The sequence below is a fragment of the Nerophis ophidion genome, linkage group LG27 (genome assembly GCF_033978795.1).
Source record: "Nerophis ophidion isolate RoL-2023_Sa linkage group LG27, RoL_Noph_v1.0, whole genome shotgun sequence".
Classification (NCBI taxonomy): domain Eukaryota; kingdom Metazoa; phylum Chordata; class Actinopteri; order Syngnathiformes; family Syngnathidae; genus Nerophis; species Nerophis ophidion.
The window spans coordinates 11,744,336-11,765,229 of NC_084637.1; the positions used below are offsets into that span (position 1 = coordinate 11,744,336).

Here is a 20,894-nt window from a genome sequence, read left to right on the forward strand (position 1 = left end):
AATTCCCATTTTAGGAATTTTAAAGAATTTATTTGTAAATTATGGTGTAAAATAAGTATTTAGTCAACCATTCAAAGCTCTCACTGATGGAAGGCGGTTTTGGCTTAAAATCTCACGATATATGGCCCCATTCATTCATTCCTTGACACGGATCAACCGTCCTGTCCCCTTAGCAGAAAAACAGCCCCAAATCAGGATGTTTTCACCCCCATGCTTCACAGTAGGTGTGGTGTTCTTGGGATGCAGCTCAGAATTATTCTTCCTCCAAACACGACGAGTTGAGTTTATACCAAATAGTTCTATTTTGGTTTTATCTGACCACATGACATTCTCCCAATCCTCTGCTGTATCATCCATGTATCCATTTTGGTATAAACTCAACTCGTCGTGGAAAGAATGAATGGGGCAATGTATCGTGAGATTTTGGGCCAAAACCTCCTTCCATCGGTGAGAGCTTTGAATGGTTGACTAAATACTTATTTTCCACCATAATTTTCAAATAAATTCTATAAAATTCCTACAATGTGAATTTCTGGATTTTTTTTTCACATTCTGTCTCTCACAGTTGAAGTGTACCTATGATGAAAATTACAGACCTCTGTCATCATTTTAAGTGGGAGAACTTGCACAATCGGTGGCTGACTAAATACTTTTTTGCCCCACTGTATATGTGAACCGGCCAATATTAACTGCTGCCCGATCGATTGGCACATACCTAGTTAAGACTAGGGATGTCCGATAATATCGAACTGCCGATATTATCGGCCGATAAATGCTTTAAATTGTAATATCAGAAATTATCGGTATTGGTTTCAAAATGATCGGAATCTGTTTCAAAAATTAAAATGTATTACTTTTTAAAACGCCATTGTGTACACGGATGTAGGGAGAAGTACAGAGCACCAATAAACCTTAAAAGCACTTCCTTTGTGTGCCGGCCCAGTCACATAATATCTACGGCTTTTCACACACACAAGTGAATGCAAGTCATACTAGCTCAACAGCCATACAAGTCACACTGAGTGTGGCCGTATAAACAATTAATTTACCACTGTTACAAATATGCGCCACACTGTGAACCCTCACCAACAAGAATGACAAACACATCCGCACCGTAACACAATATAAACACAACACAACAAAAACCCAGAACCACTTGCAGCATTAACTCTTCCGGGACGCTACAATATACACCCCCTGCTACACCTTCCCCCACCTCAACCTCCTCATGCTCTCTCAGGGAGCGCATGTCCCAAATTCCAAGCTGCTGTTTTGAGGCATGTAAAAAAAAAAAAAATGCACTTTGTGACTTCAATAATAAATATGGCAGTGCCATGTTGGCATTTATTTCCAATAACTAGAGTTGATTTATTTTGGAAAACCTTGTTACATTGTTTAATGCATCCAGTGGGGCATCACAACAAAATTAGGCATAATCATGTGTTAATTCCATGACTGTATACATCGGTATCGGTTGATATCGGAATTGGTAATCAAGATTTGGACAATATCGGATATCGGCAAAAAAGCCATTATCGGACATCTCCAGTCTCAACCATAAGCATTTACGCAATACAACAGGTTTTCTCACTTGGGAAGCGTTATACATGTCATATATTTTATGATGATATCAGACATGCTAAAAACCTATGGTGCAGTAGTTAGTGACACTATGTTGTGATTCACAGGATATGGGTTTGAGTCCTGTTAAGAACCGTTTTATTTAACACGTATTATAATAAAAGTGTTTTGAAGGTCTAGTCTGTTACACAAAAGACTGTATCCGTACCAGTTTGCCTACCGCAGCAACAGAGAGCACAGACAACGCGGTCTCCACAGACTGACACTCTGTACTCACACATCTGGATAACAACATAGTTCAGTATTCAATACTGTCATTCCTTTAAAACCATTTACAAACCTTGGGCACCATCAACCTTTGTCAATGGACAAAGAAATTTCTGATCAAGAGACCACATCATGTTAGTTCAGGACATACCTGTTCCTCTGCTTTCATACTCAAAACAAGCATACCACAGGGCTATGTGCTTGGTCGCTTCCTCTATTCCCTCTTCACCCACGTCTTTACACCTGTGCATGTATCCAACTCCATTACAACATTTGCAAATGACACTTGGGGGGATTGGTCTCATCAGTAATGCAATTAGACAGCCTACAGGTTGGGGGTAGATGTTCTACCCCCAGCCTACAGGCTGGGGGTAGAGGTTCTACCCCCAGCCCACAGGTTGGGGGTAGAACATCTGGCTGCTTGGTGTGAGGAATAGGATAACTTGCTACTTAAAATTCCCTCAAAATTATAGAACTCATTGACTTCAGAAAGTTAAGAGGCACATCAAAGTCCAATCAATGTAACTCAATGGGTTGGCTGTATAACAAGTCTTCAGAATTAAATTTTTGGTATTCACATAATTGAGAACCTCTCCTGGTCCTTCAACCTGGTCAAGAGGGTTCATCAGCGGTTCCCTTTTCCAGAAATGACTAAGGATGCACCTCAAGGATACTCAATTGAGAGCAATTCAACCATCTGTGTCAGTCTGTTAAGGGAACTACACTGTAGCAGACCAAGCGGTCTGGCGAAAAAAATCATATATCACTCTACTTACAGCCATTGAGGATGTTGAGAAGAAACATTGCATGCATCAAACGCACAACATCCTCAAGGAGACCTCAGACCCTGCCCACGGTCTGTTCACCCTCCTGGACTAAATCTAGCAGGAACAGATTTTCCCCAGAACTATCACTGCAATTTGTCTTTTAATTGATTTAATGGCGATTTGTGCAGAAAATTAAAACCCCTCTATTTTTACCTTTTTTACCTGGAAATCTATATATTTCAAAACAACTGTTGATATGGTATGACGAAAGCTTGGACATGGAAAGAAGGGAATCATGCCTAGTTCAGAATTGTCACGTGAACTTGAGACAATACAAGGAAATCCTGCGGTGTCAGTCAGCATACCTTACGCAGGCTGACACTACGACTACATCAGTACAGTGTGCTGTCCTGCAGCATCCGTGTGAGGAGGGAATGCACTGATAACAGAGGGGGGGAAAGAGACCATTGTCAATTAACAATTGTATAATTGTGCACATCTGATATTTTTTAATTGAATGCATCGGTCTTCATTTCCACACTGACCCGCTTTTAACGTTTTTCTCTTGCATTTACTTTGCATTTGATACTGAAATATTTTTTGTTTCAATGCACTTTTGACAAATCAAAAATAGACACTAAACAGTTAAGCCGCAATTAAAATGGATTAATAAAAAAAACCAAATAGTCTTCTAAATAATAAAGATGGTGTTTTTGTTGCACACACACCAAGACTGGTTCATGACTGCAGCTGAAGAAGTAACTGGCACACAAAACAAGCAATCATCGCTGAGGGGTGCAGATCAAAACACTGCATGGAAAACATAAACAAGTGCAGCTGAACAAACAATACATTGACTTGAAGTTAAAATATGTACCTCTACTTGCTTTGAAACCACCAATTTGAAGGCAGTAACTTCTCCTGGGAATGGTAGAAATCAACACGGGTGAGACCAAGATTATCATTACTACAGTTTAATCCATTTATTCTGGAAATGTACAAAAAAAAGTTTTACAGCAATCAGACAAGTTCACAGGATATTTTTTATCAGCAATATTGTAACATCAGTTTATATTTTTCATATTCCAGATGATTATCATTATATTCAAAAATGCATATAAAGTAATTGTTATATCAAAACCTGCAAATACTTCTTATTGCATATGTAAGTACATAAATGATCCTTTCGTGTTGTCTCTTCCTATCATTGTGAAGCAGAATTCACCAAGCGTTGGCTTGTTCATCCACTAATAGGGAACTTAAGCTGTGTTTAAACCGTCGATAGACAGGTTAGTTTTACCCTACTGATGAAGCGTTGTTGCAATTTCCATGATTTATCTAGCACAAGTGCTTTCGGGCGTCAAAGCCAACAGGGTAAGTCAAAATTTTAAAAAGAAAACTTCCTATATGGCTGAATAGGGATGTGTTCCAGGAACAAATACATAAAACAGCTTAAAAATCATTACATTGAATTAAAATGATTAACAAGAGTATTTTGTTAGTGCTGCTGGGAAAATAAGTGATTTTTAAAGCAATGATTTAGAAACAAATCGTGATTTAGCAAGGTGTTTAGTCGTGTCCTCATAATCAAATCTTTTGTTTGCTGTACCTAAATCAGGAGGACAACCAAATCCAAAATCAGCCCAGCCTGACCTTCGTTGGGGGGGGGGGTCCCACAACACTGGAGCTTGGTGTCATTAAAAGTGCGTTAAAACAAGGTGAAACTTTTCGTACCTGACACTTGTACCAGCCGGCTTGTGAGGCACTTACGCACGATTAGGACTCATTCAAATGAGTGAGAGGATCCTAACAAGTCCTGTATGTGGACAATGTTATGTCTTGGCATTGTTGCTGCTGGACAAAGGTTCTACCTCAGCAGTGATGTTGCTGAGCTCAAACGGTTTGGACTGTGGGCCGGCGCCGTCTTGTTTCTTGGGCTGGCTTCTAAAGTGACGGAAGATGACGACAGCGGCACTTACACAGTAGACGACAGTGAGCAGGGCGAAGTAAATGAAGTACACCAGGAACTGGGGAAAAAAACAGAGCACTAATCAGGATATAATGTTCCGTTAATTGACTTTAAAGTTGCTGTATGTCGCAGAAAGGAACAGCAATCCCGCAATCTTGCTGGTCTACACCGCACTGATTTAACTTATAGTTGTGACGAATAGGAATTTTTAAAATAGGTTTTCTTAAAGCACTATTGGTAATATGGTAGCAGTTGTTGGTTTTAAAAATATATATATATTTTGAGCAAATGACATATAGCAGCATTAAGTATTTCATCAAACCCTCCATCCAGTCACAGAATACATACTGACTAATAAGTAGGGATGGGCTGATGGATCAGGCCACACATTAATATTGGTCTATTTTTTTTTTTAAACTACACAATCACCATTGCCGATAAACCGATTAATACAATTTAGTGCCAATCACAAATGTCGATCCCATTTGGCAGAGACTATTTATTTTTAGTCGCCCAGCTGACAAGCGGGTAGCACCTAATAATGCAGGGGTAGGGAACCTATGGCTCTAGAGCCAGATGTGGCTCTTTTGATGACTGCACCTGGCTCTCAGATAAATCTTAGCTGACATTGCTTAACACGATAAGTAATGAATAATTCAGCTGGTAATCACAGTGTCAAAAATAACGTTACAAAAACAAACCATTCTCATGCATTTTCATCCATCTATCCGGTTTCTACCGCACCTGTTCAAGAAGTCGGATTAATGGTAAGAAATATTTTATTTATTTTTGGTTAGCCTCAGAATAACAGTGTTATTAAAAAGAATAAGAGACGTATTATACTCTAAACATGTTGATCCTTCTTAAAATGCACGCATGTAGTTGTATTCAGTGTTAAAAAAAATATATATATATACATATATATGGCTCTCACAGAAATACTTTTATAAATATTTGGCTTGTATGGCTCTTTCAGCCAAAAAAGGTTCCCGACCCCTGTAATAATGTGTCGCCATACACAGTGTGGAGACGCTCCTCTAAGCTAATAATCACCTCCATTACAGCAAATAACCTGCATTTCTTAATATAGGTATCATTAACAAGTATCACATTATCACTGGAGGATGATGCTGAACATATGAGAATAAGAAACACATTTTAAAATTGTTCAACTGCAAATAGCGCTCACCATAAATTTTTAAATTTACAGTTAACACATTGGTATCGGTATTCGCATCAGCCGATCTCACTCATGGATGGTTGGTATCGGAACATCCGTACTAATAAGCATTCACAGCTACAAAACCCAAAACCGGTGGAATTGGCACGTTGTGTAATTCCTAAATAAAAACAGAATACAATGATTTGCAAATACTTTTCAACTTATATTCAATTGAATAGAATGCAAAGACAAGATATTTAAAGTTCCAACTGAGAACTTAATTTTTTTTTTGCAAATAATCATTAACTTGGAATTTAATGGCAGCAACACATTGCAAAAAAGTTGGCACAGGGGCATTTTTACCACTGTGTTACATGGCCTTTCCTTTTAACAGCACTCAGTAGACGTTTGGAACTGAGGAGACCAATTTTTGAAGCTTTTCAGGTGGAATTATTTCTCATTCTTGCTTTCAACAGTCTGGGGTCTTCGTTGTCATATTTTAGGTTTCATAATGTGCCACACATTTTCAACGGGAGACAAGTCGAGACTACAGGCAGGCCAGTCTAGTACCCGCACTGTTTTACTATGAAGCAAAGCTGTTGCAACACGTGGCTTGGCATTGTCTTGCTGAAATAACCAGGGGCGTCCATGAAAGCATTTCTTGGATGGAAACATATGTTGCTTCAAAACCTATATGTACCTTTCAGCATTAATGGTGCCTTCACAGATGTGTAAATTACCCATGTCTTGGGCACTAATACACCCCCATACCATCACAGATGCTGGCTTTTGAAATTTGTGCCTAGAAGAATCCGGATGGTTCTTTTCCTCCTAGTTCCGGAAGACACAACGTCCACAGTTTCCAAAAACTATTTGAAATGGTGACTCGTCAGATCACAGAACACTTTTCCACTTTGCATTAGTCCATCTTAGAGGAGCTCAGGCCCAGCGAAGCCGGCGGCGTTTCTGGGTGTTGTTGATAAATGGCTTTCGCTTTGCGTAGTAGAGTTTTAACTTGCACTTACAGATGTGGCGACGAACTGTAGTTACTGACAGTGGTTTTCGGAAGTGTTCCTGAGCCCATGTGGTGATATCCTTTACACACCTATGTTGCTTTTTGATGCAGTACCGCCTGAGGGATCGAAGGTCATCGGCATTCAATGGTATTTTTCAGCCTTGCCTCTTACGTGCAGTAATTTCTTCAGATTCTCTGAACCATTTGACGATCTTATGGACCGTAGATGGTGAAATCCCTATGTTCCTTGCAATAGCTCGTTGAGAAATGCTCTAAAAAACAAAATTACTCACGCATTTGTTCACAAAGTGGTGAACCTCGCCCCATCCTTGTTTGTGAATGACTGAGCATTTCATGGAAGCTGCTTTTATACCCAATCATAGCAACCACCTGTTCCCAATTAGTCTGTTCACCTGTTGGATGTTCCAAATAAGTGTTTGATGAACATTCCTCAACTTTCTCAGTCCTTTTTGCCTTTTTTTAAACATGTTGCAGGCATTAAATTCCAAATGAGCTAATATTTGCAAAAAATAACAAAGTTTTCCAGTTCGAACGTTAAGTATATGCAGTCTCTTGAATTGAATATTGGTTGAAAAGAATTTGCTAATCATTGTATTCTGTTTTTATTTACCATTTACACAACATGCCAACTTCACTGGTTTTGTATGAATAATTTAGTCTCCAATCAACCAAGAACCGTTTTACCTTTAGGCAGATGGGCTGCCCACTCCTCCACTGTGATGTCAATTTGTATATCTTGTAATGTAACGCAGTATTATCATTTTAGGTTTTTACAATTTAACATATCAAAATTTGTCAATAACATACCGTAAAAATAAGTCCCCACCTTTTTTTTTTTAATATTGCCTGTCCTCCACAATCCTTACGTGATACAAGAACACAAATGTATTTCCCTTTTCTGCACATTCAATGTTGTGAAAAACCTCTAGCACAAGGCGGCTAACATTGCAGGTAATGAGGATTCACCTCCTCTGCCTATAAAGTCCTTTAAAAACATCTAAACATCCATCCATTTTCTATTGCTTATTCTCTTTGGGGTCGCGGGTGGCGCTTGTGCCTATCTCAGCAACAATCGGGCGGAAGGCGGGGTGCACCCTGGACAAGTCGCCACCTCATCGCAGGGCCAACACAGATAGACAGACAACATTCACACTCACATTCACACACTAGGGCCAATTTAGTGTTGCCAATCAACCTATCCCCAGGTGCATGTCTTTGGAAGTGGGAGGAAGCCGGAGTACCCGGAGGGAACCCACGCATTCCCGGGGAGGACATGCAAACTCCACACAGAAAGATCCCGAGCCCGGGATTGAACCCTGACTACTCAGGATCTTCGTATTGTGAGGCGGACACACTAACCCCTTTGCCACCATGAAGCCGTACATCTAAACGATGTTCTACTTATGTCTATGGATGTTCTACTTTAATCCAGGTCATTGTAATCTCAGGGCATTTAATTGATCGCAACTGAATTATTTAGTTTGTCTAAGAAGACGTTTCGCCTCTCATCCGATTAGGCTTCATCATTCATATGCCGTAACCTGCATACTAACCCAGCTGTAGCAAAGAGCTAACCCAGAGGATCTACTTTTCTGGCATAGTCACAAAGCACTAATGCTCACAGCCTGTTAGGCTACTACCGAGTGGCAAACTAGCTACTTGAGCTGCTGCTTTGAGTTAATAAAAGTTATTGCTAGGTTATAAATCAGACCTTGCACGTGTATCATAGAAAGTTGCGTATAGCTGTATAGCTCGGTTGGTAGAGCGGCCGTGCCAGCAACTTGAGGGTTGCAGGTTCGATCCCCTCTTCCGCCTTCCTAGTCACTGCTGTTGTGTCCTTGGGCAAGGCACTTAACCCACCCGCTCCCAGTGCCAAACACACTGGTTTAAATGTAAAAAAAAATAGATATTGGGTTTCACTATATAAAGCGCTTTGACTCACTAGAGAAAAGGCGCTATATAAATATAATCCACTTCACAAATAAGCGAAGAAAGTCCATAAACTATGCTAAAAATCCAGACTGACTGAAGCAGTGAATATAGACGCTCAACTTAACCTCGACGACATTACTAAGAAGACATAGCAAGATGCTTGTTTGCTCTCTGCATTTTTGACTACAAGATAATGCTGAACTTACCAGCTCAATTTATACAAGTCTGCTGAAAGATACATTTATCGCATCAGTCAACATCCCGGTTTTATTTTTATAGTTTGGTGATTAAATGTTTAGCAATGGTACGAGAATGGCTTAGTGTTTCACTATCATTTGGGATCATTTGCCCCAAAGTAGTTGTCAGTGCTGCCACGATTAGTGATGGCAAACACAGAAGACACTCCCACTCTTGTTGTTGACGGAACGAGCGTTTGTTGATATGCGCTCTGTGAAATCAACGCGCCGAAGAAATAAGTTCCGATTATGCGGCAAAATGACTTACATATTATATTACATGTTATCATGAATGTGCCCGTTACGACATGGTTACAGCTTGGATATACTGTACAATGTGTCCCGGTTTTTGGACGTTTTTACATGGCTTTGATGAAATTACTGGCATGGTTAGTTGGTGTTTATGTGTATATTTCATTTATTTATTTAGTTTTTTCTCTGTTCTTGTTACCTTTTTGTATTTAGGATTATGTAATAAAATAACACAATATAACATATTGTTTGTGTTGACATGGTTTTGGGGCAAGTCTTTTTTGGGGGCGTTAGGCCACCCCCAAGGGATAGTTCGCCCAGGATGTAAATCTAGCCAGGACAGCTTCTGGTTTAACATAAGGATTATGGATGGATGATGGTCAAAATCCCCCAAAACTTGCAGTTTCCCTTAAAATGTGTTAGAAAGACAGGTAATGTGCCAACAAAGCTCCTGCTTACCTGACTGTGTACATCCAAAGCCAGGCCCCTCTTGTCAGCAAATATCAAGTTGATGATTGTCTTTAGGATGGTCCCCAAGAAGGTGTTAACACCAAACACCAGGGCACAGAGCTCCTTGGTGAGCGACGATGCGATCTGGAAACTACACACCAAAACAGTGAGGGCCCAATTGACAGGTTTTAGTTTTGTGATTAAAATGTGTCATTTTTCCTGCAGATTGGAAAACTTTACACCTCTGACTGGGATTAGTGCAGTGGAATCCAAAATGAAAACCAAAATGTGGGAAAATAGTTTACATCGTATTTTCCCGACTATAAGCTGCTACTTATTTCCAAAGCTTTGAACCCTGCTGCATATAAAACGGTGCAGCTAATTTATGGATTTTATTTGCCATAAAGTTTTGTATTCAACAAATAGTTTTCATATTATGGTACACCAACAAAGACACTGGAATAGGTGTGATATTGTTTGTGCTATGGCACCATCTTTTGGAGGAGTTTGCTCACTGTAGGTGCTGCAGGTTGAAAGTGTACTTCCTGTTTCGTGCCTTGAACTTGGAAGTGTAATCATCCATAACATTTCGGCTCGAAAGGATTTTTTATCATCACCCCAGTCCAAGCAACATTTGTAAGTTTTACAATATAACTAAAACAATGTGTACTTAAAAAATAGTTTTAGTTATATTGTAGGGCAGCGCGTCTGCCTCACAATACGAAGGTCCTGGGTTCGAGCTCTGTGTGGAGTATATATGTGTGGGTTCCCTTCGGGTACTGCGGCTTCCTCGCACCTGGGGATAGGTTGACTGGCAACACAAAATTGGTGTGAATGTGAGTGTAAATGTTGTCTGTCTATCTGTGTTGGCCCTGTGATGAGGTGGCGACTTGTCCAGGGTGTACCCCGCCTACCGCCGGAATGCAAGTGGTAGAAAATGGATGGATGGAATTTATACTTACTAAACCGTCACATGTGATGTGTTTTTATGCATATTTGCATGTGCTATCGAAATGTAATCAAGCTTGCAAAATTAGCATTAGCTAATATGCTAACATATTTACAGTGTCTTTGTTAGTATTATTAACTTACAATGTCATTCTTTTTGTCTTGTTTCAGTTTTGCAAATTCACTAAAACCGTGTAGTTACTGAGTCTGCAAAGCTGATTGGAAAGTTAGCGTCCGCAGCTAGTGGGTCCATGACGATGACTTCTGTTTATTTCCGTGTTACAAGCCCCGTTTGGAAACAATTAAGGTATTTAGATAAACATTTACAAACTATTTTGTACCGGTATATATCTGGGGATTACAGTCCAGTCCTTATAAATGTAAAAAACATTTTTTTTTATAAAATTTGGTGGGTGCGACCTAATACTGGCGTGCTCTATAGCCCAGAAAATATGGTATATACAGACACATATATATGTATATGTATACGTACTGTATGTACAGTACTGTTTAAGGTTATCAATTTACAAAGATATGTTAATGTTAGTATAAAGTTTCTGAATTAATTTCATTTGCACTTTAAAGGGGAATTGCACTTTTTCAAAACTTTTGCCTATCGTTCGCAATCTTTATGAGAAACAAAGAGACAGACGTTTTCTTTTTAAAGGCATTCTAACTTGTAAATAAACGTAAATAAAAGTTTGCTTAAATCAAAGCCAATGGGAAGTCCTCTATTCCACCCAAAAAGCCCTCTAAAAAATGCCAACAACACTCGAATTACATTTCGTGGATTGAATATTAACCAATAATTTGTGATATTGTTATTAGAAGCTCTAACACAGACAAACTATTAATACCGGCGCTGTAATCACAGTGAGTTAACAAGCTTACGTGGCTATGTTGACAATATCAGTTGGTGAGCTGCTTTCAGACACAAAAAGACGCTTGGTTCCACCGATTTTTTTTCTTCACGAGGATTCTGAGTCATTCTTCATCTAAACAAGAACATATGAACATCCTAGCAGTCGGCATCCTAGCGAAAGCAAACATTGTACAAGTGATTTCTTATCATTTTTGTGGTCTCTCATGAAGTCTGCAGTGAGTACCGTAATAATCAGTGATGTCAAAGGGAAAAAGCGAACGTTGTGATGTGTTTTTAAATTAATGTGACGCTGTATTCTTAAAGTTATCAAAATATGTAAATATTACATCTTAATATAAATGAGCCTGTTACGACATTCATATATACTTACAGTGTGTATATAAAACCTTTAAAAAGGTGTTTGGATGCTTTTTGAGCACTTTATAGGCAGAATAGAGGGACTCCTATAGGCTCCATTGTAAGCGGACTTTTGGTCGCATTTGTTAACTAGTTACAGAGTGCATAGAAAGAAAAACATGTGTGCTTGTCTTACATAAGGATTGTGAATGATAGGCAAAATTTTAATTTAAAAAATGCAGTTCCCCCTTAAGTTAATAATTATTTAATATCATTCAACTAATTAGCTCTTTGTCAACTTATTTTCTGTGTATGTCTATTTCCAAATGTTTCTGATGAGATCAATACAGATAAGCACTGTTTGGAGTTTTTTGAATTGCAAAGATGAATGTATTTTGTGTGAATACTGATGTTTTTATTTAACTGATACTTAATTGAAAATCTGTTTACATGAACATGAAAACTAAATTTAATAGACCATGTTTTTATGTATAAAATTCATAAAAGGTTGAAACATCCAAGGAGGGGTTAATACTTATTTTGCAAGGCACTGAATCCCCTTTATTGCATTTTTTTTTTTTTAAAGACAGAAGCGGTCACGAAAAGATTTCTGTGTGACTGTGGACTGAATGAAAAATGGCTACCTAGTGTAATGCGCTTTGAGGAACTAAAAAAAAAATCATGACATATATCCAATCTATTTTTCTTTGTTTACATATAACTTTACATGCTTATATTATTTTCACAGTTTACCTAAAACTCCAAGTGGGACATGGCCTACTTACCAGATTTCTGGAATGTGTCATTTATACGATCACACATAATTTGTCACTAACCTCAAGAAATATTGCTGACTTGTGTAGTGTGAAACTTTACGCTCTCCAAGCTACTGATGAGGAAACCTATGTACTTATGCAACAATCTCCCACAAGATTTAAACTGGATTTAGACCTGGTCTTTAACAAACATGTCTGCACTCACGTAGCGATTGGCACCAGGAACTGGTAGAAGCCTCTGAAAAGGACGTAGGCCGTATAACAGACCCAGATGTTTTTGGTGGTGCCCATTAGCAGCAGGAGTCCAGCCTGCAAGGCTGTGATCACAGCAATCACCAGCTCTGACCAGATATTCCATCGGATTTTCACAAAGCCTGCGATGAAAGAGGTCAAAACACCTGCAAAAGAATGATTTGAACAAAAGTCAAGGTATTTATTATCAACTTGGACACAGTGCGACAGCAGTGGACAATGTAACATTGAAGTTAAGTGTGCAATGATTAACCGATTAAAAATCTACTATTTTAACTTTAAATAGTTTTGATTTCTAGTATGTTGCTTTGATTAATCGTTAAATAAGTTTAACTAATCAGAGATTCATCAAATACAAAGCACATGAAAAAGGTAAAAGTAGGTCAAACAAGTTAAATGGAAGGTAAAAGATGGTAAACATAGGTAAAACATGGTAAATGAAGGTAAAACAGTAAATAGAAGGTAAGAGAAAGTTTAAGGAAGGTAAATATAAGGTAAGGAAAGGTAAAAAGAATGTAAAAGAAGGTAAATGAAACAAGAATGTAAATTAAAGGTAAAGAAAATCAAACAAGGTAAAGAAAGTTAAAATGAGGTAAATAGAAAGTGAGGGAAGGTATATACAATTAAAAAAGGTTATGAGGTTATGTCAAGCAGAAAAATCTTTGCATTTCAACTATTTTCCCTAAGATACACATTAAGGCAGATTACTCCATTAATCAAAACAAACTTATCGATAGATTACTCGATTACTAAAATAATAGATATCTGGAAAGTTCTCAAAATGTCTTACTCAGTAAGGTAGAAGCAGCCTCCACTCCTCCATTGTAAATGTTCTTGTCAGTGGCCGTGGAAAAGTTACTCCACAAGATGTGTACGTAGAACAACACCAGGTAGTACCCTGTGGAGTTGAACACCCACCAAAGGGACCACAGTCGCAGGTTGGGTCTTTTCACTACAGTTTTCAACTCCATCAGCATCTGTAAAAAGATTGAGTCCTTCCAGTGGGATGCAGAGCATGTGGACAGGGCTGTGGTCAAGCCGCCATCCTTTGGGTTCATCTTGTCCAGTTCCGCCTTGGTGGCTACTTGAGCGGACACTTCTCTGTGCTCCTGATTGCGTGCCTGATTAAAAAACAAGGAGCGCTTTGGCCAGGGCAGGCATAGTGACAGCACCAGACCAAAGCTGACAAAACCCAAAGAAATAAGACTGAGGGTGTAGTAAGTGACGTTGCCCACTGAAATGAAAAGCTGGCCAATCACCGAGCTGATGAACACTCCAAAGAGGACCGAGGCACGCGAGTAGCTGGCCACACGCTGGTATAGGCTCAGGCTGACCAGGGAGAAGATGTAGGAGGAGTATGCCACGCGGCATGCCATGGTCACACCGTAGAAGAATTCCATGAACTGCATCTCAATGAGGGATGTACCCAAGAGCAAAAGGATCCAGATAACCACATGACTGATACCCTGGATTACCAGAACTGGCTTGTAGCGCAGAAAATCAGTCAGCAGGAAGGCTGGAACCAGCACTGCCATGTAGGAGTACGTCAGCACTGGCGTGATCTCATTGGTCACCTATAAACACAAGAATGACAGGAAGATTGAATAGTCATTAAATAAACCAAATTTTTTTGGGCCGCGGGCAGGACTTTTAGGTTTTGTGTTATAAGTCTTGATACAGATCAGTATTCTTAGACCATCACTGGCTTTGAAGTTTTAAGCTTTTTATTGCATTATTTTTGACATTATAAAGCCTTAATAGGATAAATACCTTTAGATGTAGAGGTCCAATTCACTTTTTGGAAAGATGTATGTACTATACACTGCAACTATATGTAAGCTGCAAGAACCTTTTTTTTGGACAAATGTTATTTACATACAGTGGGGCAAAAAGGTATTTAGTCAGCCACCGATTGTGCAAGTTCTCCCACTTAAAATGATGACAGAGGTCTGTAATTTTCATCATAGGTACACTTCAACTGTGAGAGACAGAATGTGAAAAAAAATCCAGGAATTCACATTGTAGGAATTTTAAAGAATTTATTTGTAAATTATGGTGGAAAATAAGTATTTGGTCAACCATTCCAAGCTCTCACTGACGGAAGGAGGTTTTGGCTCAAAATCTCACGATACATGGCCCCATTCATTCTTTCCTTAACACGGATCAGTCGTCCTGTCCCCTTAGCAGAAAAACAGCCCCAAAGCATGATGTTTCCACCCCCATGCTTCACAGTAGGTACGGTGTTCTTGGGATGCAACTCAGTATTCTTCTTCCTCTAAACACGACGAGTTGAGTTTATACCGAAAAGTTCTATTTTGGTTTCATCTGACCACATGACATTCTCCCAATCCTCTGCTGTATCATCCATGTAACCATTTTGTTATAAACTCAACACGTCGTGTTTGGAGGAAGAAGAATACTGAGTTGAATCCCAAGAACACCAGACCTACTGTGAAGCATGGGGGTGGAAACATCATGCTTAAGGGCTGTTTTTCTGCTAAGGGGACAGGACGATTGATCCGTGTTAAGAAAAGAATGAATGGGGCCATGTATCGTGAGATTTTGAGCCAAAGCCTCCTTCCATCAGTGAGAGCTTTGAATGGTTGACCAAATACTTATTTTCCACCATAATTTACAAATAAATTCTTTAAAATTCCTACAATGTAAATTCCTGGATTTTTTTTCACATTCTGTCTCTCACAGTTGAAGTGTACCTATGATGAAAATTACAGACCTCTGTCATCATTTTAGTGGGAGAACTCGCACAATCGGTGGCTGACTAAATACTTTTTTGTCCCACTGTATATTAGCTGCACAAGTCTATTGGCCAAAGGTGTGCACATTGAAATATTTACAAGCACTGGGGTAGCGTGGGTTGGTTGGTAGAGCAGCCGTGCCAGCAACTTGAGGGTCCCAGGTTCGATTCCTGCTTCCGCCATCCTAGTCACAGCTGTTGTGTCCTTGAGCAAGACGCTTTACTCACCTGCTCGCAGTGCCACCCACACTGGTTTAAATGTAGCTTAAAGATGCAGATAATGGGTTTCACTATTTAAAGCCCTTTGAGTCACTAGAGAAAAACGCTATATAAATATAATTAACTTCACTTCACATATTTAACCAAAGACAGAGCCTGTAACACAACATACAGTTGTGCCTGGCCTTTCAGAGCCTCTTATTAGGGGTGAATTTGCGTTCCGTGCGGCGACGGTTGCGTTTTTTTGATGGCCGGCTCGATCTTCTTCGGTTTTGAGGCGACGTTTTGTGCATTTTGTTGTATGTTCTCCAAGATGAGGGTGAATCCGTAATGCGCTAAATGGCTGATTGAATATTTGTGTGAGTGTGTTGATTTAATGTAAAAAATGTATTTGGTCCACTGTGACCTAATCAGCAATAAAATTGGTCTGATGTGAAGAGGCAAAATTCCTTGCCGGAAGGTGAAGCTTGTGAACCCGGGAAAAATCCATAAATTAGCTGCAGTATTGTATAAAGCGCAGGGTTCAAAGCATTGGAAAACACTAGAGTCTTGTATTCCAAAAATTACGGTACTTTCATACAACCTATACAAGTACAACCAGTCTGTTTATCATCCTCCATAAACCATGAAGATAGTCTTTCCTTTTTAAAAGACATGCTATAATTCAATTGATTTGCATTCATTTCAATGGGACGGCCTGCTTTAGGATGCAAGTATTCTAAGCAGAGATTGACTGTTTTTTTTGTAGATTTTTACATTTTTTCTGAGGAAACGTCGGACAAGTAGCAACACAATGTTTAAAGCGGCCTTCAAACTGAAATATGAAAATGCTACCTCTTCTTCTTTACTTCTATAATAACTTCCTTTTGTGTCTCTATATTTACACAAGGTTTGGATTTTTGGTATCTTGTCTGTCATTTTGTCCATCCATCGCTGTCCCGTTATTTGATGGAATCACAGTACAAGGACCATGCGCACTCCATAATGAGCCGGCGCCACGAGTGCTGCGGAGGGAGGCTTGATCGTTGCAGTAGTGTAAACAAACAAAACAGAACCAGTAAGATGCTAAAGAAGAAGGACAAAAACTGGATTTCCAAGCAAAAAATTTAAATTTTAAAAGCTAAATGTAAGAAATATGCTGTGTACAAGCGACTAACATAGCAGGGGGAAGAGAATAAAATGAAGGGCAAGGGCGCTGCAGTGAAAAAATAAGTCCACTTTTCTCATAAAGAGTTAACTTTTGGCACGTCAGCATTGATTATTACCATCTACTTCACTAATTATTATCTTTTTTAAATACTAAATATCGGTGTAATATGCATATAATTTGTATCTGCTGAATTACTAACAGTTTCAGTTGTAAGAAATAAAAAAAAGGCTGAAACCAGTAAAAAGAGGCCGATTTAGATATACGTCAAAATCCCAAATACCAGCGCCGATAATCGGTCGATATCTAATTCTGAGTTATGAGATTGATTGTGAAACGTAACGTGCTCGTAGATGAAGGTACCAAATGTACGCAAAAATCGCCGCAGAGTATCGTGCCCTTAATTGTGGGCAAGAAAATTGTGGTTCCCGTTTTTCTCTGAATCGTGCAGTCCTTATTCTAGTATTCAAATAAAATGTTCCCCTTCCATTATGAACTATTCAGAGTTATTCAACAGTGACCCACTTTCGGAAAAGGAATGTAAGATTTCACCACAGTTAGATGGATCAGTGACCACCTTCACAAGACACTCATTATTTCTGATAGGTCACCCGGTTTAACTGCACAGAAGTAACGATTAGCTTATAGCCTGCTTGAAATGTCGGCATGATAAAAAATCTATTCTTCATTCTTTGTTGTCATTTGTGTACAAGTATCAGTCATGAAGCAAAACGCTGTTCTGTAACAAGCGAACACAAACTGTATTAGCAGCATGGGCACTACTGACCTGCTGCCTGGTAAAGTTCTTTTCAGTGCTGAGCAGATTCGGCGTAATGAAAGGTTCCCCAGGCTTGATGGATGCTATAAACCCGTAGAAACACAAAAACATAATGGCCCATATCCACTTTCGTGGCTCCTTTGCTTCCTCTGGGAGACATTTAGAAGCAACTGGCTCCTCCAAAGTACAGCCATCTTTATCCAGATCTCCATGTCCTCCAACGTCTTCAACCGCACACACCTTCTGGTCTGTCTCATTCTCCTGCTCTGCTGTCCGGTCTGCCACCATTGTGTCAGCTGATGTGGTAAAGTTAAGCTCACTGGTCAACCTTCTTTCTATCCGAACTGTCTCGAATAGTGCATGTGTGTGTGGTTAAAATGCTACGTGCCGTCACCCCACACACATGTGAGGTGTTGTTGACCTTTGCTTTGTTGAGCACTGTAACAACGTGTGACACCAAGCTTATGTAGCCAGCAGCCGGTCAGCTTCATTGCTCACCTGAAAAAACACAATAACAGAATAACATTCACTGATTGGCAATTATTTTGTAAGTACATATATAGAGAACATACAGACACTTTATTTATAAATTCACAATTATTGAAATTCAACGATTTGGTACATTTGCAAACAGCTACAATTATGTACAAAGCAAACTATAACCTGCTACCCAAGAATGTACAATAATTATTCTCAACAAAAGTGGAGAAATATAACCTTAGAGGAAAATCTAATTTAAAACATTTCAATGCACTTAAAACCAAGTATGTGGAATTAAATTATGGAACAGATTAACCAAAAATATAAAACAAAGCACCAATATGATTCCGTTTAAGAGACAATTCAAACTACAATTGTTCACAAAGTACACAAAACAGGAAGTATGATTAACATCTTGAACCCTCTTTCCTTTTTTTGTTGAGACAACGATTATTTATGTATTTAATATTTGTATGCTTACTCAAGCATATTATTTATCTATTATTTAGTTGTTCACTGTCACAGTAAATCGCTAAAAAGCCACTGCCTGACCAATCTCAGAAAATCTGCAAAGACTCCTCCCACGCCCACCAAGGACTGTTTTCACTAGAAAGAGTTTCCGCAGCCTCCGTAGCCGAACCTCCAGGTTCTGTAACAGCTTTTTCCCTCCGGCCATCAGACTCTTGAACACATCATAATAATCCCCTCAATTCCCCCCCAAAACGGATTAACTGGCTGGAATATAAGGACAACATAACATACATCCATAAAGCAAAAGTGCAATATATTTATCTGTACAGTAATCTATTCATTTATATCTGCACCTTATTGCTCATTTATACTGCACTACAACGAGCTAATGCAACAAAATGTAATTCGTATTTGTACTGTTAAGTTGAAATTTGAATGACAATAAAAGGAAGTCTAAATCTAGTCTAAGTCTTTTTAATTTTTTTTACAGAAAACAAGGAAATTGGATAAAATTGCCATGGTATGAAATTAGCTCTGCTTCTTCCTACTCCTTTTCGGACGTGCTGTAATGAAACAACTGGAATTGTGTGACGCATTACATTGTTCAGAAATAAAATCTCCGGGTTGGGGAGGAGATCCTGCCCCAAGTTGAGGAGTTCAAGTACCTAGGAGTCTTGTTCACGAGTGAGGGAAGAGTGGATCGTCAGATCGACAGGCGGATCGGTGCGGCGTCTTCAGTAATGCGGACGTTGTACCGATCCGTTGTTGTGAAGATAGAGCTGAGCCGGAAAGCAAAACTCTCAATTTACCGGTCGATCTACGTTCCCATCCTCACCTATGGTCATGAGCTTTGGGTCATGACCGTAAGGATAAGATCACGAGTACAAGCGGCCAAAATGAGTTTCCTCTGCCGTGTGGCGGGGCTCTCCCTTAGAGATAGTGTGAGAAGCTCTGCCATCCGGGAGGAACTCAAAGTAAAGTCGCTGCTCCTCTACATCGAGAGGAGCCAGATGAGGTGGTTCGGGTATCTGGTCAGGATGCCACCCGAACGCCTCCCTAGGGAGGTGTTTAGGGCACGTCCAACCGGTAAGAGGCCACGGGGAAGACCCAGGACACGTTGGGAAGACTATGTCTCCCGGCTGGCCTGGGAACGCCTCGGGATCCCAGAGAAGAGCTAGACGAAGTGGCTGGGGAGAGGGGAGTCTGGGCTTCCCTGCTTAGGCTGGTGCCCCCGCGACCTGACCTCGGATAAGCGGAAGAAGATGGATGGATGGAAATAAAAACTGAAACTGAACTGAACACTTCTGCCAAACTCAATGGGTGCATGGTTGCATTGATCAACCTTCACCATTTAAAAACAAAGAGCAGGACAATTTATATATATTTTTTGTTTGATGATTCAAGTGCAGTAATGTAGTTACCTAGTGAATTGTATTAAAAAAAAACTCTCATTGTATAACACGACTCAGCTGTCTTAAGCAATATCTTCATGTAAAGTTACACAAGCCCATGTACAGTAACAATAAGTTGTCAAAAAAATACAATAACCTGCTACCTTGCCAATGTCCCTGCGTGATTAAAAACATATATTTCCACTCGAAAAATAACCCCAGCCGTCCATTTTAAAGGAAATAAACAGTAAATATACCACAATACAGCTAGCTGGCTAACGATGCAAATACAACGGGAAGTTTGTTTGCTTTGTTAGCGCAAACTGCTCGACATATTGCTGATAATAGGAAGGCGACATCGTGCCGGTTTTCTATTGCCATTTATTCGTCAACGTCTTGAGTTTATTAGTAAATCAAAGATACGACTTACTTAACGTGACATACCTCGTGTATTTTGCTGCACGACCTTCTGCTTTCGCATTGGCTGAAGCGACGAGGTTCCATCGCAAAGGATTCTGGTAATTGAAGTTTCACTTTGGAAAATGGCAGCTTAAAATGTCGCAGTACACGAGACATCCATAGGGGGCAGCAATGTACCGAGAAACATAATGTCTCACAACACGCACACTAAAATGATTTTACATTGTATTGTAAGATTGAATTCAAGTTATTAATGCCGTCAATATAACCCTGTTCAGCAAAATCACTCTGTTAAATGGCGTTTTTTAATTAAATTTCACTTTCAGTGTAATTTGTCCCACAGCCTTTACTGTATAATGCAGCTTACACTATAGCCCAGGGGTAAG

General features: G+C 39.5%; 1 protein-coding gene and 1 long non-coding RNA gene across 3 annotated transcripts; one reads left to right on the forward strand and one right to left on the reverse strand.

Annotated features, from left to right (window-relative positions):
* The first annotated feature begins 61 nt into the window (after nt 1-61).
* On the forward strand, nt 62-9,443 carry LOC133544465 (uncharacterized). The gene is made up of 2 exons (XR_009804657.1): nt 62-2,179; nt 2,246-9,443. It is a non-coding gene; the product is annotated as an uncharacterized LOC133544465 (long non-coding RNA).
* Nucleotides 3,574-20,621, reverse strand: slc19a1 (solute carrier family 19 member 1). 2 transcript variants are annotated; one of them, XM_061889806.1, is made up of 6 exons: nt 20,533-20,621; nt 17,756-18,244; nt 13,638-14,421; nt 12,801-12,993; nt 9,662-9,803; nt 3,574-4,642 (listed from the first exon to the last, which is right to left on the reverse strand). In XM_061889806.1, exons 2-6 carry the CDS (start codon nt 18,032-18,034, stop codon nt 4,448-4,450), a joined length of 1,593 nt encoding a protein of 530 aa, XP_061745790.1. In that variant the 5' UTR covers nt 18,035-18,244; nt 20,533-20,621; the 3' UTR covers nt 3,574-4,447. The 2 variants fall into 2 exon arrangements, with proteins under 2 accessions (XP_061745790.1, XP_061745791.1); XM_061889807.1 differs by having other exon boundaries at nt 20,519-20,594.
* Nucleotides 20,622-20,894: the final 273 nt, after the last annotated feature.